The sequence below is a fragment of the Onychomys torridus genome, chromosome 10 (genome assembly GCF_903995425.1).
Source record: "Onychomys torridus chromosome 10, mOncTor1.1, whole genome shotgun sequence".
Lineage (NCBI taxonomy): Eukaryota > Metazoa > Chordata > Mammalia > Rodentia > Cricetidae > Onychomys > Onychomys torridus.
Window position 1 is genome coordinate 23,323,248 of NC_050452.1, and position 26,288 is coordinate 23,349,535.

General features: G+C 48.0%; 1 protein-coding gene across 6 annotated transcripts in view; it reads right to left on the minus strand.

Annotated features, from left to right (window-relative positions):
- Positions 1 to 26,288, minus strand: part of Ccm2 (CCM2 scaffold protein) — a 57,775-nt gene that overhangs the window by 18,368 nt on the left and 13,119 nt on the right. For 2 of the 6 annotated variants that reach the window (XM_036200702.1, XM_036200703.1), the window contains exon 2: positions 11,392 to 11,565. The exons of 2 other annotated variants lie outside the window; for them this stretch is intronic. In XM_036200702.1, the coding sequence (XP_036056595.1) occupies positions 11,392 to 11,565 (174 nt within the window). Of the gene's footprint in view, positions 1 to 11,391; positions 11,566 to 19,467; positions 19,694 to 26,288 lie in introns of those variants that run through there. 2 more of the 6 variants (XM_036200706.1, XM_036200701.1) reach the window with 2 other exon arrangements.

Below are 26,288 nucleotides of genomic sequence, written 5' to 3' on the forward strand. Positions count from 1 at the left end.
ATATAAAACACATTAATCAATCTTCAAAAACCTTCAGGGAGAAGGAAAATCACTTCATCAGAATCTGTGATCCACGCGGACAAAGGCTATGTAAATAAAGGGGAAATCTAATTTTCTCCGGTCTTATTTTAATTGCCCCAAGAGCAGCTGATTGAGAACAACAGCAATAGTGCACGGGAAGAGGGGAGCGTAAGGACGAGGGAAACAGACGGCACAACACTGATGTTGGGATGGGGGTGGGCTGAGTACAGAAGCCATCGAACACTCTGAACACTGAGTAGTGACATGATGCTGCAAAGTTCCAAACCGTGCAGCGTTTAGGATTTTCAGGGATGCTCATCCCATAAAACATTACGAAAAGATTCCAATGCCAGAAAAACTCCAGAATCTGAATCACTTTTGATGTTTTCCTGATGAGGGTTACTCAAGCTGTCTTCAGGAATAAAATGGCCATAACACAGCCGGGCTATGGTGGCGCACACCTGTAATCCCAGCACTCAGGAGGCAGAGGCAGGCGGATCAATGTGAGTCCCAGGCCAGACTGGTCTATAGGGTGATACCCAGGACAGGTACCAAAGCTACACAGAGAAACCCTGTCTCAAAAGAAAAGAAAAAAGAAAAAGGCCACAACACACGAAACAGGACGGCGCTGTCTGAAAGTGGAGTGAGGTTAGTTGTAAATGCTTTCCAAGACATCAAGTTAAATTAAAATAATATATTTGAATTAAACTAACACGCACACACACACACACACACACACACACACACACACACACATTTGTGCTATGGTCAGGGAGAAGAAAAGCACTGTACAAAATCCTCAAATAAAACCAGAGAAAGCAGAAAGAGAAAAAAAGAAAACAAAGACCAAGAGAAGGAAAACGCTTAAACACAAGTAAGTATTAATCCAGCTGTATCACTATTGACTGCTGGGCATTAGGGATACAGCATGTGTGAGGCCCTGGGTTTAATCCCCAGTAAAACACAAACACACACACACGCACACGCACACACACACGCGCACGCGCACGCGCACGCGCACGCGCACGCGCACACACACACACACACACACACACACACACACACACACACGCTGGGGAGATGACTTAACAAGTAAAAGCCCTTGCCATGTAAGCAAGCACAAATCCCCAGAGCCAATGTAAAAAGCTAGGCATAGCCCCCGGTGCCTGTAACCCTGTGCAGTGGGTGGTGGAGACAGGAGGACCGCCGGACCTGTCGACTGCCAGCATAGTTGAGCAAGAGACCTTGTGTCAAGGGAATATGGTAGAAAGTGACAAAGCAGGACACCTGATGCTCTTTTCTCTGGCCTCTGTGGGACCATAAGTGTGTACACACACACACACACACCACATACATACATACTAGAAAAAAATACCGCCAGACTGGGTTTTATTTCTTTTATTATTGTTGTTATTTGTTTGTATGGATACAGGGTCTCTCTATGTTACCCTGCCTGACCTGAACAGGTTGGCCTCTAGCACAGAGATCTTCCTGTCTCTGCCTCCCCCAGTGCTGAGATTAAAGGTGAAGACCACCATGCCTGGCTCAGATTGGATTTTAAAGTAAAGCAAGATCTAGCTATGTTCTCTACCAGAAAACCATTTTGATTACAAAGATGCATGCACATTAAGAGAAAATAGAAAAAGTCATCTTGAGCTAGTGCTCAAGGATTGAAAACCAACACAGTCTCCTTTCGAGAAAGACTGGATAAGAAAAGTAGAAGTTCTGGAGGTGTGGCTGGGTGGTGGACAGAAGGACTGGAGGTGTGGCTGGGTGGTGGACAGAAGGACTGGAGGTGCGGCTGGGTGGGGGACAGAAGTTCTGGAGGTGTGGCTGGGTGTGGACAGAAGGACTGGAGGTGTGGCTGGGTGGTGGACAGAAGGACTGGAGGTGTGGCTGGGTGTGGACAGAAGGACTGGAGGTGTGGCTGGGTGTGGACAGAAGGACTGGAGGTGTGGCTGGGTGTGGACAGAAGGACTGGAGGTGTGGCTGGGTGTGGACAGAAGGACTGGAGGTGTGGCTGGGTGGTAAAGCACTAGCTTGGTGCTCATGAGGCCATGGGCTCAATCCCCAGCACCACAGGAGGGAATTAGAGACAAAAGAGGCAGACAAGCTGATAAATGAGTCAATTCTTTTTTGTTGTTGTTTTGGAGACAGGGTCTCATCATGTAGTCCTGGCTGTACTGGAACTCACTATGTAGATCAGGGTAGCCCTAAACTCACAGAGATCCACCTGCTTTTGATTTCCAAGTGCCCAGCCAGGAGCACTTCCTTCTGAAAAATCGTTTTAGCAATGTTTTCCTCCCTCTCTGTGTATACACACAAGCACACAGAGCGTAGAGAGCGGGCATAGGGGGCACGTCAATTCTTCAATAAGACATAGTAATCCCCAATGTGCTATGTTTCTAACCATGGTGTACCAAAGTATGTAGAAGTGAAAACTAGCGGAACCACAAGGAAAAGTAGACAACTCTATCCCAGTTGAGGTTCGACAACCTCAGTCAGCAATGGACAGATGCAGGAGGCAAAGACAGAGGGGCTGGGAAACTGCCCAGTAGTTGAGAGCTTGCTGTGCAGCTTGAGGACCTGAGTTCTACCCCCAGTCCCCCCATGAGGAAGAACAACTCCCGTAACTCAGCACAGGAGGCAGAGATGGGAGGATCCCCGAGGCTTGCTGGCCAGCCAATCTAGCCAAATCGGCTCCAGGTTCAGCAAGAGATGCTGTTTCAGAAAAATAACATGGACAGCAAAGGAGGAAGAAGACATCTGATGTTGACCTCTGGCCTTTCCACATGTACACACACATTCACGTGTCCTGACTCTTGCCGCCGCCCCCCCCCCCCCGCCAGCCAATCAGGACAGAGCTGGACTCAGCACCATCACTCAGATGGCTGTACCTGCCAGCTACAGCCAACAGCATCCCCAGCAAAAGTAGTCCGCACACTCCTCAGCTCATCTGCAGCATCTATCCCATAACCACATTCTGGGTCATGAACACACCTTACCTTTAAAAGAGGCCTGCTTGCAGAAACAGTCTCCCAAAGGAGGAGGAGCTCAGAGAAAACAGACGATCTGAACATCCCAGTGATCTATTAAAGGAGGCTCAGTAACAAGAAGCCTTCCTAAACAGTGAGCCAGCTCAGAAAGGAATGGGGGATGGAGGGTGTTCCAAGCAGGGCATAGTGGAACATGCCAGCAATTCCAGCACTCGGGAGGTGAAAGCAGGGTCAGGAGTTCAAGGCCAGTCTGGACTAAGGGGCTGGGAAGGTGGTTCAGTAGGCAAAAACATTTGCCATGTAAGCTACATCAAGTAGGGCATAACAACTTCAGGGAGTCTACGGCAAGAGGAGAAAGGACAATTCCTGCAAGCTCACAGCCAGCTAGCCCGGGTACACAGAGGCAAACAACGAGAGAGACCAACATCTGAGGTTACCGTCTGACTTCCACACTCATGTGAACATACATATACATGCGCACACACACAAAATTAATTCTGCTAATACCGTATCTAGCCAGGCATGGTGGCACATGTCTTTAATCCCAGCACTTGGGAGGCAGATGCAGGAGGATTTCTGTAAGTTTCAGGCCAGCCAAGACTACATACATGCCCTGCCTCAAAACAAACAAAAATTAATGCCATATCTACATTTATTTTTCAGGGCTGTGGTAAGGGAGGGAGGGTATGTAATGCCAAGGCACAAGTAGCGATCAGAGGACAACTTGGAGGAACCGGTTCTCTCAGCCATCGTGGTTCTGAGACTTAAATTCAAGTCACCAGGATTAATGGTAAGTATCTTATCGGCTGAGCCATCTCATCTGTCCTATGAACTAGATTGTAAAGTGCCTCAAAGGCCCCCTATGCCCGCTCTCTACGCTCTGTGTGTTGTGTGTATACACAGAGGGGGAGGAAAAAATTGCTAAAACGTTTTTCAGTGACAAAATGCTGAGAATAAGTGGCTGCTCATCCCTAAAAAGACATTTATTTACACCACTCCCTCTAAGGCTCAGCGACCTTGCCGATGAGGGGGCTGGAAAAAACGTAAGAGCCAGAAGACAGTGCAGTGCTGGAAAGTGCCACCTCTAACCTATATAATGGCCGCAATCACCAACTCAGCAACCTTAGTTGTTTGCACTGGGCCTGAACAGGACAGGCTCTGTCAACTGTCAGTCAGGGGTGGAGGAGGGGCTGCTGGGGCCCTCCTCCTTACTGCTGAACTACGGGCTACTGACAGATTCTGGAGCCCAACAGTCAGTCTTCAGTTGTGTACCCACTGCTCAGCCCATAATTTCCTTTTTTGTTGTTGTTGCTTTTTGTTTTTTCAAGACAGGGTTTCTCTGTGGTAGTTCTGGTGCCTGTCCTGGATCTCGCTCTGTAGACCAGACTGGCCTCGAACTCACAGAGATCCACCTGCCTCTGCCTCTCAAGTGCTGGAATTAAAGGCTTGTGCCACCACCACCTGGCCTAGAGCACTGTCTTGATTACGGGGCACTGCCCATTGTGGGTGGTGCCACTCCTGGGCAAGGTGGTCTTGGGTTCTGTAAGAAAGCAGAGCTATGGGAAGCAAGCACTCCCCCACAGTGTCTGCACCAGCTCCTGCCTGCAGGTTCCTTCCTCAAGTTCCTGCCCTGCCTTCTCTTCCTGACGGACTATAAGCTGAAGGATGAAATCAACCCTGTCTTCACCAAGCTGCCTTAGGTCACGGTGTTTATCACAGCAGCAAACAGGAACCAGACATGCAGGTACTAAGCAGAGAACAGATGATCCAACTCTCACAGAGGGATCACAATGCTCAGCAAAGTGGACATGCTGGGAAGGACCCGCAAACCCACCGGGGAATGCACCAGTCCCTCAAGAAGCCTGGAGGTGCTCTAACCACCACAGTACTGGGGACTTTTGGGAAGAGCATGGGTGCCCTGAGGCTCTCTGGGATGGGCAGCCTCTGCATGGGAAACTAACTGTGGGGTGTGAGCACTCAGAACTGGACCCCTAGGATAAAGAGGCCACAGGTCAGGAATTGCACAAGCCAGGCTGTAGCAATTCACCAAGGGCAGGACAGGCAGGGCTGGTGACATGCAGCAAGGTCAACATGGCAGTGGGGCACCCGAGCATCTGGCTCACAGGATGGTGAAGTCCCTCGGAGCAAGAGACGGAGCCAACAGTTCACTGTGTAATTTGCAAACCACACAGAAGTGGGCAAGCAGAAGGCCAAGGCAAGCTTTATAACGAAGTACCAAGCTGACTCCATTTCTAGTGCTGAGCAGCTCTCATACCCTCTGCTGACGGAGAGAGAGCTGGAAGGGAAGGACTCCATCTTTCTGAAGGGACTTGGTTGACCGGGGTATGTGTAACTGAGAAAAGAATCATCTTCCAAGGGTTTGGAATAAAAGTTGTAGGTGGCATTGACACTTAGGGACAGACAGTGCCAATAAGCCCTGTGTGGTATGGACATACGGAAGTCAGGGGATCACTGCAAGAATGGGTCTGCCTCCTAGTGAAAAAGAGCTGGGGACCAGCTACCCACCACTTACTGAATGCAGGACACAATCCTCACACTGGCCCTCTGACTTGTGGGTTACCCAAGCAGAGGAGGCCACCCGAAATCCCTAAAACCGATCTCAGCCCCACACTGCAGAGCAAAGTGGCGAATCAAATCCAGCTCGCTGCCTTGTGGGGAAAGCAGAGACGAAAGCCGCGGTCGGCCCGGTGCACACTCGGACACCCAGGCCCCGGAGCCAGTGACACACCAAATACACTGAGCTAGAGGTCAGCATGCGAGGGAAAATGTTCCACTTCATGGCGGTTTTGTGAGGATGACTAAGATGTGTGTGGAAATGTAAAGCATTTATCAATGCTCATTCAAAACCTAAAATACTTTCTTAAAGAACCACACTGGAGTAGGGAGAAGTATTTCCTTGCCACTGGCAGATTTTGTGTTGATTTTATTTTATCAGAGTAACAAATGTGCATGATGATTAAAAAAGACCAATTGTAGCCGGGCGGTGGTGGCGTACGCCTGTAATCCCAGCACTTGGGAGGCAGAGGCAGATGGATCTCTGTGAGTTCGAGGCCAGCCTGGTCTACAAAGCGCGTTCCAGGACAGCCTCCAAAGCTACAGAGAGAAACCCTGTCTCAAAAAACAAAACAAAAAACAAAAAACAAACAAAAGACCAATTGTGACTAGACTAATATAAAAACCACCAACCCGGTCAACCAGGACAATCTTATAAGCCGCTCTAACCTTGCAAGAGCTTACCTCCTGGCACATGGCCATTTTTTCATTTATCATTTTAAGATACTATTTTCCAATTTTCAATTACATCATGACCCCCCAACAAACCCTTTTGAGACAGGATCTCACTACATAGCCCTGGTTGGTCAAAAATTCACTATGTAGACCATGATGGTCTCCTCAAACTCATACTATCTGCCTACCTCTGCCTCCCAAGAGCTATTAGAGGTCTGAGCCGCCATACCCGGTCGGTCTCCACTTCCCTTTTAATCTACCAATTTTATTTGACATTTCTCAGTGTTCTGTCATCTGGACAGCTCACTGCACTGCTCAGGAACTAGTCCTGTTCATGCACTGCCTTTTTTTATCTCTTTTTTTACTTGCCTTTATTATTTAACACTTTATTTATTTAGTTATTTAGTTAAATTTTTGTTATTTAGTCATTTAGTTAGTCAGGGTTTCTCTGTGTAGCCCTGGCTGTCCTGGAACTCGATCTGTAGACCAGGCTGGCCTTGAACTTAAGAGACCTGCCTGCCTCTGCCTCCCAAGTGCTAGGATTAAAGGTGTGCGCCACCACCGCCTGGCTATTTGCCCCTCTGTCCAGGATGGCCTTGAACTCTTGGGTTCAAGTGATCCTCCTCCTCATTTTCTTGAGCAGCTGGAACCACAGGAGCACATCACCTTGCCTAGCTATACATAATCTTTTCTTTTTTTTTTTTTTTTTTTTTTTTTTTTTTTTGGCTTGTTTGGTGTGGAGACAAGGTCACTATGTACCCTTAGGTAGCCTGGGACTTCCTATATAGATTAGGCTGGCAGCTTTGATTCATGGAGATCTACCTGCTTCTGACACTGACTGACACACACACACACACACACACACACACACACACACACACACACACAGGCTTGTAAAACTACTTTGAATATGCAAGTGCCATTTTTCATATAAATAAAATCTCGCAGCTCAGTGGGATAAAAGGCTTAGAAAATATAAGTGCTGAGTAGCTAGTAACTACTATTGAGGTTTTAAGAAAGTGCTAGACTCCCTCTGGCATCAGGACATGAGCTCTGTTCTCTGCATCCTCACCAGTACCAGGTGCTGCCGCTGTTACATTTTCGGCATTCTGTTAGTAGTGTGCTGATATCCACTACGGCTTTTGTCTGCACTTCCCTGATGGCCAGACTGCTAGAAGCCTTTCATCCCTAGATACCACTTCGCTTATCATCACTGCAATGTCTCTGTATCTGGCCACGTTCCAACTGGATTGCTTTCACATTGCATCTGGAAAGGTTTTGCTCTGTCCTAGACTAGTCTTGGTCGGATATGTGGCTTCCAAATATTTCCTTTCAGTCTGTAGCATGTCTTCTCCTCTTTTCTTTTGTGGTATGAGGACAGACCCCAGGGTCCTGTGCATGCTAAGGAAATAGTCTACTGCTATTTTATCCTCACATACAGACTCAAATTTTTGCATTTTGAAAGTCTGGATGATCAGTTTTCCTTTTAGGGTCTTTTCTAGTGTCATCTAAGAACTCTGCCTAGCCTGACACCATGCATTATTTTCTGTCTGCCTCCAACGCCCTTACAAATTTTATAAGTGGACACTGAAGCCCATAGTTCACTCTAAGTTGGCTTTTGTGAAGGTGTAAGGTGTTGAGCAAGGTCCCTTTTTGTCTATGTTGTCCAACTGCTCCTGTATGGTTTCTGACATCGTCCTTCTTCCTCCACAGAATGGCTCTCGCATTCCGCAAGACCAGACGGCTGATCTGTGTGGGTCTACTTCTAGACTCACAATGCTGTTCCCCAGCCCACGCCAGCCCTCTGCAATCTTGGGAGCAGGAACATTCCAACGTGACCTGACATGGGGCAGCTGACTCCTTGTTATTCTCTTTGTTCCCAAAAAGAATCCTCTTAGTCACTCTTTTCTAGCCTTTGCCGACACATTTCTACTAGTCTTATTCTGTCTACAAAATTACCTATTTCAGATGGTGCCCTATGTAGTTTATGCTTTCAAAGGTGCTCGTCCGTTCTTACGGATTCAAGAGAACTGACGTGAAGTAAGCTTAACCTTCCAGCACACAACACAATATTTCTCTTTCACATCTCTCCATCTACTCAGTTGTTCTCTACTTTCTCTTCAACACTGTGCATTTGTTTGTATTTATAGGTGAGCATGCACGTATGCATGTGTGCGTGCGTGCGTGTGTGTGTGTGTGTGTGTGTGTATGTGTGTATGTGTGTGTGTGTGTACTCATGGTATATGTGCATGTGTAGAGGCCAGAGGTGGCTGTTTCTCAGAGGCTGCCCACCTTGATTGTTGAGACAGGGTCTCTCACTGGGTCCTGAAAGACTATTCTCTCAGAGGACCAACATTCCCAACATCCACATCAGGTAGCACACAACCATCCCTAACTCCAGCTCCAGGTGATCCAACACCTCTAATTTCTGCAGGCACTGCACTCACCAGCACATAGGCACACACACACACAAGTGTGTACACATATACACTCACACACATACTCCAAAAAAATTAAAAATAATAAAAATAAAATTAAAAAGACAAAAGTAGTAGCCAGGCGATAGTGGCTCACGCCTTTAATCCCAGCATTTGGGAGTCAGAGGCAGGCGGATCTTTGTGAGTTCGAGGCCAGCCTGATGTACAGAATGAGATCCAGGAAAGTCGCAAAGCTACACAGAGAAACCCTGTCTCGGGAAAAAAAAAAAAAAAAAGACAAAAGTAGAATCCTTGCTATTACATATTACATTATTAACAATGTTTTCTTGAGACTATTACACACAGCCATGTGCTGCCTAATATGACTTGACCAATGACAGCTGATATAACAATGTTCCCTAAAATCATAAAGGCATCAAATTGTCCTAGTGCTGACGAACTTTGTGGCTGTACTAACGTCCCAGTGCAACCCACGACTCAATCCACAGTGATACACATATGAACAAGCCAGAATATATTAACAGCTATCCAGCATATACATAGTATTTGACGACCATAATAAATGGCTGTGATGTTAAGACTGCCAACTTGACAGAATCTAGAATTACTCAGGAGACAGACCTGTGGGGATGTCTGGGAGGGAGTCTCTAGACTGGGTAAACTAAAGTGTAAAGACCCTACTGCAGGCTGCACAGCACCATCCCGTGGCCTGGGATCCCGAACTGAATGAAAAGCAGAGTGAGCTGAGCAGCTGCCTTCATCTACGCCCTGACCTTAGATGCCGTGTGACCAGCTGCCTCATGCTCTCGATGCCATGACCTCCCTGTTACGATGATGTACCCTCCAACTACAAGCCAAAATAAAGCCTCTCTTAAGTTGTTTGCATCAACTCTTGTCAAAGCAAGGAGACAAGTAACTAATAGAACTGTCACTGCTCTGTGTATTTGCTGCACTATACTTTTAGCCTTTTTGAGTGTACTCACGTCTAAACAGTTTACTACCAAGTGCAGAGGCACACCTGTAATCCCATCACTTACGAAGCTGAGGAAAGAAAGCCTTGAACTAAGGACAGCCTGAGATACAACAGTGAGACACTGTCGCAAAAAAGCAGGGGGGTGGGGCAGGAGAGATGGCTCAGAGGCTAAGAGCACTGGCTGTTCTTCCAGAGGTCCTGAGTTCAAGTTCCAGAGGCTCCTACCCCCTCTTCTGGCTCTCAGGGCACTGCATGCATGTGGTGCACAGACATGTAAGTAAAACACCTGTACATATAAAATTAATCAATCCCCTAAAAAAGTGTTTTTAAAGCAAACAAAAAACCTAGTTTGTTACCAGTTAAAGCAGTTTACCAGCAGCCAAGAGCAGCCTCACTCATCTCCTGTTTACCCTACTCTGTCATAACATCAGGAACACAATGAGGGCTGGGGATTTAGCTCAGTGGTAGAGCGCTTGCCTAGCAAGCGCAAAGCCCTGGGTTCAGTCCTCAGCTCCGGAAAGAAAAAAAAAAAAAAAAGAACACAATGAGTGACCAATGCCCCCAACTACAGGGAGGTTCCGACACTGTGATTTTCCTAACAATGAAGCTATCCAACAATGCTTTTCGCAGAACATGACCCACTGTCATGTGATGCACAACGCCCACAGGTGCTCGCTCTTACTTCCAGAGCCAAGGTTTTCTCATTCGTGTTTACTCATGTGGCCTCAATCTTCATGTTAAAAGTTTGCCTCACATGTGCTTATCTTCTGCTGCCTGTGTTTAAAATGAGGCCCTGAAGCTGAGCTGACTGAAGACGTGTACTGGGCAGACTTTCCATCGGCTGGCTTTACTCAAGCTGATTGGGTGGTAATTCCTAGGGTAGTGTGGAGCTCCTCAGCTTCCCCATCAAGAAGCTACACTTGACTGTAAACTGTTTGCGGGAGAGGCCTGTTCACAGACATTCTAGAAGCCTGAACACAAAAGGGGTTATGTATTCTCACCACCCCTAACAGGTGACTTAACTTCCCCATCTTCTTGAGCCTGTGCCAGGAAGCAGTATCTCCAATGCCCCTACTGCCAGTGGTTTACCCTACTCTGTCGTAACATCAAGAACACAATGAGGAGTTGTGGATTTAGCTCAGTGGTCCTGACCAATCCATCCCTGGGATATTTAGTCACCCCAGGAGCCTCCTGAGCCACTGGGTCCACTAGGAGACGACCTCGCCTTCCCTGGCTCTCTTCTTTCCACTTACAGGCTCTCACAGATAGTCACCTCTCCTACTCTCTCGGAACTTAGGGCTTTATTTAATTTTATTAATTTATCTCCACTTTAGGAGACATCACACAGCTTGACCGGTCTCTTGGTCCCAAGCCTCTGAGACATAAGACGTCAAGCACTCAGGCTAAGGATCGGGGCCCTGAACACACAATGGCTCCTGGCACAAGCTCACGTTGTCATCGGCAAACAGGGAAGACATGGTTTCCCTCTTCTACAAGCCTTTTCGGGTGGCAACACAACACCCATGACCTTCAAGAGACAGAGCAGCACAGTACCTCACAAGGGATCAGAAACTGGGGTTAAGGACGGGGGCTGGGCAGAGTTTTCCAGTTGTCATCCAGAGGCAAGACAGTGGGGAGAACACAGGCTAACTTACTTCTGTGGAGCTGACAGGCACACCTTGGCAGGAGTGCCCTGTGGCCCACCGTGACTTACCTTCACCTCCTTCTCAATATAGTCGCTCAGCAGTCTGTCCGGCTCGACGCGCTCGGGCAAGGACAGCACCACAGTGTGCAGAGGGCGCCTCTCTGTCACCTTCTCATGGGCTTTCTTATCTCTACTCTTTTCACCTTTTAGGAATACTCGTTTAAACGGCGACACAATTCCAGGCTGCAGGCAGAAACGGCAATGGTTGGAGTTCATTATTCACACGTCTGTGGTGTACCTACTACTAACACACAAGTAGCCAAGGCGGTCAGCAGCGTCACCGTGAAAATGGGGGCTGACCATACTGCCTGTGAGCAAGGTCCAAGAACACACGGCTCAAGGCTGGCGCAGGGCTCCACAGCCAGCTCACATGCCCTGGCAGGGTAGTGCCTAACACCCCAGCCAGCATGGAGGCAGACAGGCCTGTTGGTGGCTCCGATAATGCTCCGAGGGCAACTCTCACTGGCATGCAGACAGGCAGGGAACAGTCCCCCAGAAGACAGCGACAGAGCAGAGCTCCAACCCCTCTGAGCTCAGGGAGGCCATGTCATCATAGCTCTGAGACAGCAAGTGGGACAGGGGCTGCCACCCACAAAAGCACCTCAGCGGCCAAGGTCAAATGAGCCCTAAGAAGCTCACGCCCTGACAGACTAGGTCCTCAGGCAGCTCCTCCCCTCTGCTAGGGCTCCAAGCCGGTCACCAACAGTCACAGCCTCACATCCTGCTGGATGTGAGGTTAGTACCAGGGCTTTGAAGACTCGACCTACGTGTAATCAAACTGAACTTGTGAGCTAGGGAGAGGGGAAGCAAACCCAGTACCTCCTAGCACGAGCAACAGAAGCTATCCCCAGCTCTGCGGAAAGATGGCGCTGCCAGCCACTTCATCAACACGGAAACCAAGACACTTCAATGTGTCCTCGGCAGCAACAGGTCACAGGGACCAAAGCCATGAGCAGTGCAATAAAGGACATCCTAGCGGTTTTATCTCTCATTCAGTAGACAGCTCAGATAGATGTCAACAGCACTTCTCCTGAGGCTCACCCACTACACGGCTGGCACCCAGGCAGCAGCTGGGAAACCATAGCAGGTTCAGCTCTGACCTCCCCTTAGTCCCCAAACAAGTAACAAACAAACAAACAAACGGTGTATGGAATGCATTTTGAGGCAGGACTCACAGGACTCACATGGCCCCAGGCTCCCAGGAGGCCCCACATGTGGGCTGCTCTCCAGCCTCACTCTCAGGCTTGGCTCTCCAGCACTAGGCGAGAGAGACACCAACAAGCCAACAAGACTCACCCAGCCTCAGAAACCCACCCTGGCACCTTTCCTGTGCCTGCTGCCTCCAGCCATGGCCAGCTCCCCTGCCCCTCGGCTCGACGCCCTTTGACATCTGGGTTTTAGTCCACTGACCTACTGAAATGGACACGGACCCAGGAAGCCACTCAACAGTCAAAGCAGTCTTGGTGCCACCGCACCTGCTGCTCTCCCCACAAGCTTCCCTCCAACTCAGGACCTCAGGCTTCAACACAGAACTCTCCAGACTCAAGGCTCACCTGCTCTGATGGGGTCTGAGCTACCCTGCTTCCCACACAAGACAGTTAGCTGAGCTCTACAGTCTGTAAAATGAGCTGTGATCTCTGCAAGCTATCATGGGCCATTCATGAGCAAGCTACAGAAAGCTCTGAGCAAGGATCTGATATACTGTAAATAAGCAAAAAAGCTACTATTGCTTTACCTGTTTTACTTGACAACCCATCTCCTCCTCAAGTGCTGTCTTTACAGCCCAGCACCAAAGCTTCAGACTGTCCTCTACTCACCGCGAACACAGACTGAATAACAGTGGGGCCAGCACCCACCCACCTCTGCATCCGTGCACCCAAGATAGGATAAGACTGTGGCCCCAGAACCCTGTAAAATATTTCCACTCGTGTGAGCTGATTCTATCACCCTGAATTTCCCTCCCAGACCTCAACAGTCTGTCATTGGCCCTGAAGTCCTCTCTTGAACAATACACACACACACACACACACACACACACACACACACACACACACACAGAGCAGCAGCAGCAGCAGCTTTTGGAACGTCTTGCTGGTGTGGAGAAGGTGAAGTAAGAAGCTAGGAACCACAACAGTGGAACTGGGTGATGAGCACAGGAGCTTCAGTTACTTTTTTGAGACAGGGTCATCTCATGTAGCTCAGGCTGGCTTCAAACTCACTGTACAGCTGAGAAGAACTCTGAACTTACTTGCCTCCAGCTCCCAAATGCTAGTGCTAGGATTACAGGTTTGCACAACACCTGGTTGTTTTGGGGTTTTTTGTGTAGTGCTAAGAACAGAACCCAAGGCTTTGCACATGCTGGGCAGGCACTATAGCACGTGAGCTACAATCCCTAGCTGCTCCATTTTTAAAAATGTATTTTTGCATAACAGTAATACTTGAGAAGGATGAATAACCACTGCCTGTTGCTGCCCACAGTGAAGCCAGGACAAGATGTAAACACACTGGAAGTCCTAAGAACCAAGTCCTAAGATGGCAGACATCAGAAATAACAGGAGCACTTCTAGAAGAGTCCCTGAGATAAGTGAAGATAGGCTATCTGTGGGGACCTTCCAGGCTCGCTCTCCTCAAGCTCCCACAAGCTTTCTTTCAGCCACAGGATGAGTTTAGACAAGTGATGGATAGGGTAGGGCACCTGGACAAGATGATCTCAGTGTGGGGTTCATACAGGAGAACAGCAGAAAACGGTCACTTGAGACTTACCAGACAACCTGACAGTGAAGTGCAGGCTAGAAATGACCCCCAAATTTAGTGACATATTTGGACAATGTAAAAATCATGTTTCATCCCCCCGCCCCAGTGAAGACAGCTGTGATTTCTTCAGCATGGTATCATCTTTAACCAGATGGTACTCAAACTATGCCAAATGTATATACTTGATCACTTCTTTTTCCTAAGCTCTTAAACATCCATGTGTTCGTGGTCCATGGACCTCTACAGTACCTCACTCTGGCCAGAAGAGAGTGTCGATCCCCACCCACTCCCCCTGCAACCTCACAGACCTTCTTCCCTCAACAACAGTTCCTCGCAGTGGACAGTGATGAAGGTTGGCTCCGGTAGGCAGGCAGCTCAGCTCTGTCAGTCTGCCCTTACAGAAGTTGTCTGTTAGTCCAACTCATTACTGACTTACACAGGGAAGCAACAGGAAACTAACTGTGAAACCAGGAATTTGCCAAGATGAGTCTCTAACCAAGTTCTCACCTGAATCCACAGGCCCACAGACCACAGGCCACGTACCGTAACAGTGTACACAGCTCATAGCAGAGTCTGTTTTGGGAAGGACCCTGGGTGGGTCTTGTAATCCCAGCCCAAGAGACAGACTCTCTATGATGAGGCGACATTGGCTAGAACTCTACAAGGCAAAGAAACCAGGCCAGCCCGATGCCCTTGCCTATGCCTCTCACTGTCTGAGAGTTCATTCTTCCGAGTTCCGCACACGCCCAGCCAAGTGCTCTTCCACTGAGCTGTATCCCTAGCTCTGCCTTTGGCAGCCTGTGTGTACTCCAGCATCCAATATGTAGCCTGTATGAAGCCTGGACAGGCTACAATAAATAATAAGTCCTAATGCGGACCCTTTATGTGCCTAGCAGACCAGGAGTCCAGGAAGGCTGTGGATGGAATAGTCCCTACCCTCAAGAGGGCTATAGTAAAACAGAAACATTAGGACAGGAGCAGGTCAGAGAAACTACACTCACAGCAAAGGCGGCCAGCAGCGAGCAGACTCTGAAGGCCTACTGCAATGTGAAACCAACCTGTTTTTGTGCTACCCTAAGCAGTAAGGAACAAGGAGAGCTGACAGAAGCGATGTCACCCTTGGCCCCCTCCCAGACTACCCCAAGAAAGTGCAATCCCTAAATTCCTAGCCTGAGTCATGCAGAGGCCCTCCAGTGTCTCTTGGACTTGAGCCTTCAGGTCTAACCAAGCAGACACCGCGGACTGCAATAACCCCCCTTACACCATGGCCTCACATTCCTAGATTTCAGTTACCCACAGATGGAGAACTCCAGAAATTAACAATTCATAAGTTTGCAATACATTTGCTACAGGCTAGTGTTACAATTACTGTACATCATACACAGTGCTCATCTCTTCCTACACTGGAACTTCAGCAAGGGGAAATCCATATATACACTGGGCTCAGGCTTCAAGCATCCACTAGTGGACCTTCAGTGCAGCCGGGTAGGCAGGGAGAACACCACCGTGTGTGAAGGTAGATGTGTCTTTCTGGCCCTAGAACTGAGCTTGGATACAAGCACCACATGCTCTGCTTTTCCCCCAATGGCTCAAATGATTTTAATTGGTTCTTACAATGCAGAGCACTGAACCGAGAAGTCCCTCTGCAGACATGCACTGTGACTTCACCACAGCACACGATAAAGAGTGCCTGGCGCTCTGGATAGGGCTGGCCAGCATGTTAGTGTGGCCTCAGCTCTTAGCTGGTGAGGCCGAGCAGCTAGGACAGCAGGACTGGAGGGCAACATTCAGACACTGCAGAAACAAACCTGAACTCGGAGAAGGGGGCTGATGCTGAGGCGGGACCACTGCAAGATCCAGGTCAGCCTGGATCTCAAAATAAAACAAGGGGCTGAGAGTGTACCAGGGTGAGCAGAGCTCCCACCTGGCTTGGAAGAACCACCAAGTCCCATCCCTAGAACTACTACAAAGGAAAAGGGGGGAGGGTGCACCTCAGGGTGCATCTATTTTTGGTTGGTTTCGGGTTTCTTCTGCAGCTCAGGCTGGCTGAAAACAAACTTTTCCTGCTTCAGATTTCTGAGTGCTGCAATCCCAGGTGAGAACCACCCCACCAGCTCTTAACATGAAAATGTCAAAGGAAATTCTGCTTAAAAAGTAAATGAGTGCGGTGGTGGCGCACGTCTTTAATCCCAGCACTCAGGAGGCAGAGCCAGGCGGATCTCTGTGAGTTCAAGGCCAGCCTGGTCTACAGAGTGAGTTCCAGGACAGGCTCCAAAACTACACAGAGAAACCCTGTCTTGAAAAGAAAAGAAAGAAACAGAAACAAACAAACAAAAAGTAAACGAGTGTAGAGACAGGGAAGATCTCTGTGAGTTTGAGGTCAGCCTGATCTACACAGTGAATTCCAGGACAGACTGGGCTACATAGAGAAAACTTGTCTCAAAAAAATCCAAGTAAATAAATAAAGTAAACAGACAAATAATACTTTGATGCAGAGTCAAGAGCTCAGTAATGATCATAAGGTCTCTAGTTGGCTGGGATGTCCTGTAGATCAATACATAGAGATCAAAGGGCAGATTCAGCAACTGCTGTTCTTCATTCATCGTGTTATAGAGTGGGCATGACTTGGACCCAGCAGGGCAGCAAGGTGAGTGGAATCCCAGCAGGGCAGGACTTCCACACCAAGTCTTTCCTGAAGAAACTGAGTCCCCGGGGCTGAAGGGGCAAGCCACTGTGCAAGCACAGATCTGGGAAAGGAATGCAGAACACGGGAATCAAGCTTCTGGACACACTGAAAAATTCTCTAGATCCTCTCTGAAAAGCCCCTCAGATCTTGACAATATTTTTCCACTACTTGCCATCGTATGCCTAAAATAGTTCTTCAAGCTGGAAATGGGAATAGGCATGTAGCTCAGCAGCACAGTAATTACCTCACATGAAGCCCTGTTTTAATCTCTAGTGCCACAGAAAGAAAAAAGATGTGTTGGGGGGGGAACGTGTTTAGAAACCTAAAAACCACCACCACAACAAAACCAACACAACTATCCAGAGAACCATGGTAGTACACCCCAGGATGTTGGTACACCCTGTGTATGACACTCACAGTTGGAAGCAGGAAAATTTGGAGTTTAATACCAGCCTGGGGTACACAGGGAGATCCTATCTCAAAAATACACAAATCTCTACAACTAACTCACTGTGGTCTTTTCATGAAGTGACTCTGCCCTGTACATGCACTGTGGGGTGGACATGGATACAGACAGACAAACAGACAGACAGAGACACACGCACACAAAATGAATGAATGAAATGTTAATAGTTTATATATATGGATATATATATATATATATATCCATGAGAAGAGCCAATACCTTCAGACTCCTGGGAAGCAAGCTCTTTCTTTTTTCCTTTTTTTTTTTTTTGGTTTTTTGAGACAGGGTTCTCTGTGTAGTTTTGTGCCTTTCCTGGAACTCACTTGGTAGACCAGGCTGACCTCGAACTCACAGAGATCCGCCTGGCTCTGCCTCCCGAGTGTTGGGATTAAAGGCATGCGCCACCACTGCCCGGCGCAAGCTCTTTCTTTGAGGACCAAAGTAAAGAATACAGCCACATATACTACATGCAAAGCCCTAAGCTCAGCACACTATTCTGGAGACAGTCTAGCAAGCCCAAAATAAAAGAAAGGAGCAAACTAAGGCACAAAGCGGTGCCACAGTCTCACATGTGCTTGTGATTTAATCTTGACAATCAACTACTTGGTAGGATTCATCTTATCCTAAGACGACCTTGCTGGGTGGTGGTGGCCCACGACTTTAACCCCAGCACTCACTGGGGTGGGGGTGGGGGGAGAGGCAGGAGGAGCTCTGTGAGTTAGAGGCCAGCCTGGTCTACAGAGTGAGTTCCAGGACAACCAGGACTACACAGAGAAACTGGGGGGTGGGGGAGAGACTACCTCAATACTCAAAGCAAGCGGCCCTATTCACGCCTGCCACACGTGAAAGTGAAGGTACCGTCCCCTTGCCCAATCTAACCAGAAGACAGACAGCAACTGCACTGAGACCGTCAGAGCAGGCCAGGGCTGGGTGAGGGGCCGGAAGAGGCTCAAGAGAGGCCTGTGGGAAGGCCAGAGGGCGGCCAGAGGGCAGTGGGAGCTAGTCCCTCCTACAGATCCCACCTGTCACTCCTCATCACATCCTGCCCAGGCTGCATCTTATACAAACGCTAAAATAAAGAGTTCCTAGCTGGAGCCTGGCACAGTGGCGCACACCTTTAATCCCAGCACTCCGGAGGCAGAGGCAGGAGATCTCTGTGAGTTCCTGGACAGCCTGGTCTACAGAGTAAGACCTTGCCTCAAAAAACCCAAAACCAAACAAAACAAGGACCTCCTTCTGTTGACACTACTGCCTCACAGAAGCTCTCTGCAACACCCGGAACAGATTCACTTCTCTCTCTCTCTCTGTCTCAGAAAATTAAGGGCTGGGGAGGTAGCTCAGTTGCCCAAAATCCTTGGTTAAATTCCCAACACTTCATAAAAATCAGGTGAGGTGGCATAGTTCTACCATCAGCACTCTGGACATAGAGGCAGGAAGATCAGAAGTTCAAGGTCATCCTCAACTAATACCAGCCTGGGACATAAGACCCTGGGAAAGGAGGAAAAGGGGGTGAGAAAGGAAAGTACTCCAGGCCCTACCCATGGAAAAAGGACCCTGGCATACGGACCAAGACAATGGGCACAACATGCCCGGCATACATCCCTACCACAGGACTCCTAAATTCAGGAGGAAGGCAATCAAATGGGATCTCTGCCTACTCTACCTTTTTGCTCTGCTGATAGATCCACAGGAGTGTTAATGGCTACAGAGGGCCATGCTGAGGGTAGGCCAGAGTCCATGCTGGCAGCCTAGTCCTGTTATGCATTCATGGATAAACTCTAGGCACACATCTTTCCAGATCTGAGATCCCTCAATTTCTCAACCTTCCTCTTCCCCCACCACCATTTTGCAACTGTGATCTTAGAACTCAAAGGACGACAGGTCCACAAGGAAATATTTTCCCTGGAGGACATAAAACCCATGGCCTCTCATTCCTTAAGATGAGTGAGTGCCGACAGTCTATACCTGAGCTGGACAGGACAGCTCCTCACACACAGGCCCTAGCCCTGCCACCACTCTCCTCCAGCACACTGTCTCTCAGCTTGAGAAGCCGGTGAATGAGCTCCACTCAGCATCTCAGAGCAGGGCTCAGGGTCCCAGTGTTCAAGCACATCCTGGAAGCAGCATGGATGGTGGTCCCCTCCAAGGATATTCTTTTTCACACTGACTATGAACCTACCTCGTTCTCCACGGGAGAGCTCCTGGGACCCTCAGTTGGAGAAGTTTCTTTGGAGGAATCCTGGTTCCTCCCCTTCTGCCGACAGCTGCCGTGCATTTTCTAGCCCTTCTGAGCTGGTTGAAAAATATGATCAGATGCTAAGCCCTCCCTCTGAAAAAACACCAGTGCACAGGAAGACCAGAAACCACAGCTTCCTTCTGCAAAGCTTACTGAAGTTGTTTACAGTCTTTAGAAAGCTAGAAGAGCAACAGCACCCAGAAGCTGTTGGCCAGTTCCAAGAAGATGCTAAAGAGACACAAGGTGAACCAGCAAACCTTCCTCTACTGCTTGGAGCAGGAGAATCCCACAGGCAGCCATTTCCCTCCACCTCCATGCAATCAGCTGATGGATGTTACTCTGGAAGTCTGAGCATTCTGCAGCCTGAAGTGTCCAGCCAAACAAGCAGAAAGCAGACACTGCAGGACTGTATCTACCAGAGAAGACCTGGGCCCTCTGGTCCTGGAGGCAGGAGGACAAGGACATGTCTGCTCCACCATGCTGTTTCCCCACTTGTCCACAGCAGCAAGACCTTTACGGAGACAGGTGAAGGCAACATCTGTGTCTAAGTGCTCCATCTATAGCTACCTAGGCCAGCAGACTCTTGGATTTAAGTCACCAACTTATAACAAAACAATGTGTGTTCATGAGCAAGTTTGTTTTAATTGCCTCACAGTTAAACTTCCTCATTCAGGAAAAGAGAAGTTAAATTTGTTATCGATAAAAGGTCCTTATGGCCATGTGGTGGTAGCACACGCCTTTAATCCCAACACTCTAGAGACAGAGGTGGGCAGATCTCCGAGTTCAAGGCAGCTTGGTCTACAGAGTAAGTTCCTGGACAGCCAGGGATACACAGAGAAACCCTGTCTCAAAAAACAAAAGAAAAATAAAAACAACAACAACAAAAGGCCCTTTCGACTGAATATTCCAGAATGGCTTGCAAATAGGAATAACGACTTAACTGGCTAATTAGTGTGACCATACACACACACACACACACACACACACACACACACACACACACATCCTCAGACCAATAAACAAATGTAACAAAACTCAGATGTTCCTAGCCCCATGGTGAATTAAGCCAATAAATCCGCCATAAATTAAGTAAAAATGAACTTAACCCACCTAACCTCCCTGTGTAGCTGTGCCTGCCTTACATGTGTTCAGAACACCTACATCAGCCCCATTAGACCACGCCATCTACCACCTCACCCAGTAGTGCATATTCTCTACAATCTACTGAGTTCTATAGATTGAAAGTGAAAACTTCTTGGGAACCACTGTGTGGGTATCTTCTGTGTCATCATAAAGCTGAAAATTCATTAAGTGGAGCCAGCCTATGAGGAAGCGCATTCACCATTTTATTAATTCCAGGTTGAACCGAATCCAAAGGCTAACACATTCAATGGCTCTTTGTCCACAAAAGAGGCAATTTCATAAGGTTTTGCTTCACTGGCCTACAACAAATAAAGTTTAATCCTTCCTGGTTCCAAAACCTGTTACTGCAGACTAATTCTGTGTTTTAATTATTCACCTGCGTGCCAAAACCTCAGGAAAGTCAAAAGCACGGCAGAGTGGGAGCACACTCCCACACACTCGTGACTCAGTCCTGACACCAGCAGCCAGCGCGGCATGACCTCTTTAAAACCCCAGGAGTCACAGCTCAGGCTCCCTTCTAATGCTTCCTTTACAGAAAGGAAGCAGGAAACACTGACCCTCAGAATAGACACCGTGGGGAAAGGGGGGTCCGGTGAGACATCAGGAGGCCACCTGGCTTTTGTTTTTGCAGCCCCCATCCCCCAGGGAAACACACATGACTAAGAAGGGCATTAGCAGGTTCCTACACTAATCCACTCATCAACACCCTCCTTCTGCACAAGCACAGTGGGACCAGCATGACAGAGAAAGGCTAGGGAGCAGAGGAGAGGCAGCCAGGGAATGCTGCTGAAGAACTATCCCACACAACAAGAGCAGACAGCTACAGAACAAGAACAGGACACTATCTTAGAAGTTACAGGGTTGGGGATTTAGCTCAGTGGTAGAGTGCTTGACTGGCAAGCACAAGGCCCTGGGTTCAATCCTCAGCTTAAAAAAAAAAAAAGTAGTTATAAAAAGTTCATGAAGATAATAAAATAGACATAGCTAAGCCCAAAAGGAGTGGTGTGGGATTGGACAGTCTGGGATCGGCCAACATCTGTCTGCTGCTTCTACTCCAAAAACACAAACGCTTGTTTGTATTTTGTGGTGCTGGGGACTGAAGCCCCAGGGCCTTGAACATGCCTACTATGCATTCCACCCCTAGTCCCACCATGAACACTTTTAGGAGTAAACATTTGTGCCAGGAATGATGGCACACATCTGCAACCAGCACTTGAGAGGAGCAAGCTCAAGGCTGGCTTTGGTTACATAGCGAGTCAAGACCAGCAAAATGTTAAGTCACCAAAAGAATCCCATCCTCAGCAGCAGAACCTAGTAGAAAAACTGTGCTCTGGGCTGGAGAGAAGGCCTAGCTGTTAAAGGCTAGTCTCACAACCAAAATTACAGGAAAAACTGTGTTCTAAACCAGGCATGGTGGTACATGCTTTTAACTCCAGCACAGGAGACAGAGGCTTATAGACTTCTGTGAGTTCAAGCCCAGACAACCTGGACTCTGGAGCAAACTCTAGGCCAGCTAAAGATATGCAGCAAGACTCTGCCTCAAAAAAATACAAAACAAACAACAAAAACCCACTGCTCGCTCAGTGATTACGGCCTTTTAATCTTCTCAGTATATAAATTGTAGAAATTTGTTTTCTCCTTTATTACCTAAATATATACTTATTGGCCTGGGTTTTGCCTCTTGGCCTGAAGCCTAATAAAATATTCTCTACCTGGTCTTTACAGGAAGGTTGTTTTTATTTTATTTTTTCTTAAGATTTATTTATCGGGGTTAGGATTTAGCTCAGTGGTAGAGCGCTTGCCTAGCAAGCACAAGGCCCTGGGTTCGGTCCTCAGCTCTGAAAAAAAGATTTATTTATTATGTATACAGTGTTCTGTCTGCATGTATGCCTGTATGCCAGAAGAGGGCACCAGATCTCATTACAGATGGTTGTGAGTCACCATGTGGTTGCTGGGAATTGAACTCAGGACCTCTGGAAGAACAGCCAGTGCTCTTAACCTCTGAGCCATCTCTCCAGCCCCTTGGTTTTATGTTTCATGTTTTGTCTGCATGTAAGTCTATGCACCAAGAACATGTCTGGTACCTAATGTCAGAAAAGGGCACAGGATCCTCTGGAACTGGAATTACAGACAATTATGAGCTGCCATGTGGGTGCTGGGAACAAAACCTGGGTCCTCTGGAAGAGCAGCCAGTGCTCTTAACCACTAAGCCATCTCTCCAGCCCACATAGGAAGTATGTTGTGATGACTGTCTTAAATTACACTGTTGAAAAGGTATTTATGGGAACTCTGGGATTGGGATAAATGAGATCAGAGTAGACCTGACCAATAATAAGTAGAACTATAGGCTAGCAAGACAAAAACAGACACCAAAGGGTCAAAGGACTCCTTACTGTGCTAAGTCTCAAGGGAGTCAAGATTTGTTTTGAATATAAACAAGGCTAGTCATCTTTCTTTCTTTAAAAGGTTTGTTTTTATTATTTTTAAGTGTGTGCACTGGCTCTCTCTGGAACCAAACCTACAGGCAGCTAGTGGCCACTGATGTGACTGCTGGGAACCAAATGGAGGTCTGCTGTCAGAGATGACTCTCTGGCCCCAAGGTTATTAATCTCTTTGGGAGATTCCCAGAAAATTACAAGTGGGAAAGGAGGGTTAAAAATCAAAGGTCATATGCTCTTTGGCCTCAATCACAGGTGTTATTTTAAGTTCCTATTTGAAACACCTCTATCAAGCCGGACGTGATGGCTCAAGCCTTTAGTCCTAGCACTCAGGAGGCAGAGGGAGATTTCTTTGAGTTCTAGGCCAGCTTGGTCTACACAGAGTTTCAGGCCAGCTAGAGTGACACAGTAGGACTCTCTCTATCAGAGAAAGAACAGTGGGTGGGTTGGAGACATGGAGACACAGCTTGGCTGGTAAAGTGCATGCCAGCCTGAACAAAACCCTGGGTTCTACCCCAACACTGCATAAACCAGGCATGACATATCTATAATCCCAGCACTTAAGAAACAAACGCAAAGGAATCAGGAGTTCAAGGTCATTCTCCATCTTCAGCAACCTAGAGTTTGAAGCCAGGCTGGCTATAGGGGACCCTGTCTCAAAAAAACAAACAAGGGGGTGGGGATTTAGCTCAATGGTAGAGCACTTGCCTATGGAGGCAAACACAAGGCCTGGGGATCGACCTTTAGCTCCAAAAAAAACCAAAACAAAACAAAACAAAAAAAGCCGGGTGGTGGTGGTGCACGCCTGTAATCTCAGCACTTGGGAAGCAGAGGCAGGTGGATCTCTGTGAGTTCGAGGCCAGCCTGATCTACAAAGCGAGTTCCTGGACAGCCTCCAAAGCTACAGAGAAACCCTGTCTCAGAAAAAATAAATGAAACTGTCCTATCGAGACCCTGGTGTAATTGTAATAAGCACCTTGAACATCATGGGACTAACCAACCACTTCCTGATTGGATTTAAGTCCCACACCACTAGAGGGAACCCATGCCTAGCAGCAATATTGGGTCAAATCCTGTGGCTAGACAGGTCACAGGCCCTAGGGGAGAACTACTTTAGTGTGCTAAATGAGCATAGTACTAAACTGATCTAATGACTTACTGTGACCCCCGTGGGTTAATCTCAACCCTCACCAGAGAGGCTCATATCTGCAGCAGTTGGTGACAGGCCCATAACTTACAAAGTGTACAGAACAAGACACGGCAGATGCTCAGCCCTAACCAGGACATCTGTACTGCACCCGTCCTCCCAAGGCCAAGGGATCACTGCAGAAGTAAGACTGCTAAAGCCCGAATCAGTGAATGGATATATACAAAGATCACTGCTCTCCAGACACAGGGAAGCCCAGAGGTGCATCACAGCAACTGTGATACTACTGGACAGTCCCTGGGAGGCTCAAGCCAGACCAAATGCCAGCATGGAGAGGGAAGGTGGACATGAAAAGCCCACTCCTACCAAGCAAAAGGAGTTACTGGCAATTTAGAGCTGCTGGGAGAGGGAGGAACTGTTTGTAGGTCAGCCATTATCCAGCAGAAGGCTACATACCCGTGAATATATAGACAGCATAAATAGGACTTGATGCGGGGTCGGGGAGAGAAAGGTGGAGGACGGGAGGGGGAGGACATGGGAGGAGTTGGGGAAGGGGTGAATACAGTCAAACTCATTGCCCAAGATTCTCAAATGAATGATTTTTTTTAAAAACATTTATCTTGGAGGCAGGGGTGGTACACACCTTTAATCCCAGGTAGATAGATCTGAGTTCAAGGCCAGCCTGGTCTACAGAGTGAATTCCAGGGCAGTCAGGGCTACACCGAGAAACTCTGTCACAAAAACAAACAAACAAAACCATCTATGTCACCCACTAAGGATCAGGGAACAACCCAAGAAGAGGGGGCAGAGAGCACATAAGAGCTGGAAGGTGAGGACATGCCATGGCCACTGCACTCAAGACCTCGCACAGCTGTGCTGACCTCATCAACACTCCACCCCTGGGGAGGAACTCAGGCCCCACCTTAGTGAAGACTTATCAGGTAAGTAGATCTGAGGGGTCAGTACTATAGCTACTCTAAGTGCCCCGTGCTCCGTGCTCCAGGACATACCCGTACATCCACATTCAGGTAAGCAATCCTAATTAAACTGAGTGGAAAGACAGCCTGCTTAGCAATTAAGAGTACATGCCACTCCTGCAGAATACCTGAGTTCAGGTCCCAGCACCCACACTATGTGGCTCACAACCACCTGTGACCCCCTAGTCTGGACTTCACAGCCAGTCTACTCAACATACACATGTACATACACACAGCTAAAAATAAAGTATTTTGTAAACTCAACGCATCACAAAGAAGTGGATTTAAAGAAGGAAAGGTTCAGAAATACATTACATATGTGTAAGAAATTGTCAAAAGAATACTTTTAATTAAAAGAAAAAAAAAAGACTCAGAACTACTTCAGATTCAAGCAGCTTAGAGGCACGTGAACCAAATGCAACACAGGATCCTGAAACTGTAAGATCTATGCACCTGGGTCAACGAAGAACAGCCAAGGAGGCAACTAGCAATGTAGATGGTGGAGTCAGGCCGCAGGAGGTTGGCCGTGAGTGGAGTCAGTGACCGATGACCGAGTGTCCCTGTGCCAGCAGTCTAGACTCGAGGAGAGTGCAGCTGTAGCTCATGCTCTCTTTCAGTCCCCTTGGTCTTTGTCGCTCTGCAGTGGGTTCTTGATTTGTCTTGGAGACAGGGTCTCATTACGCACAAGCTGGCTTCGACTTGTAATCTCCCTGTCTCTTCTCTGGAGCGCTGGAGTGAGTTACAGGCATGCCCACTACATCTGCCTCACAGCTCATTCTTAACCTGCTCTGAAACGGTAACAACCGAGGAATCTGGGTAGAAGACATATGGGTATTCTGTGTATTACGAAAATGTTACATAAATTTAAAATTTCAACAAAAAAGTTGAAAAGTCAGGTTGGGGATTTAGCTCAGTGGTAGAGCACTTGCCTAGCAAGCGCAAGGTCCTGGGTTCGATCCTGGGGGGGGGGGGGGGGGGTTGAAAGCAAAAGCCAGGCACAGTGACACATAACTGTAACCCAGCACTTGGGGAGGTGGAAACAGAGCAGAATCTGGGACC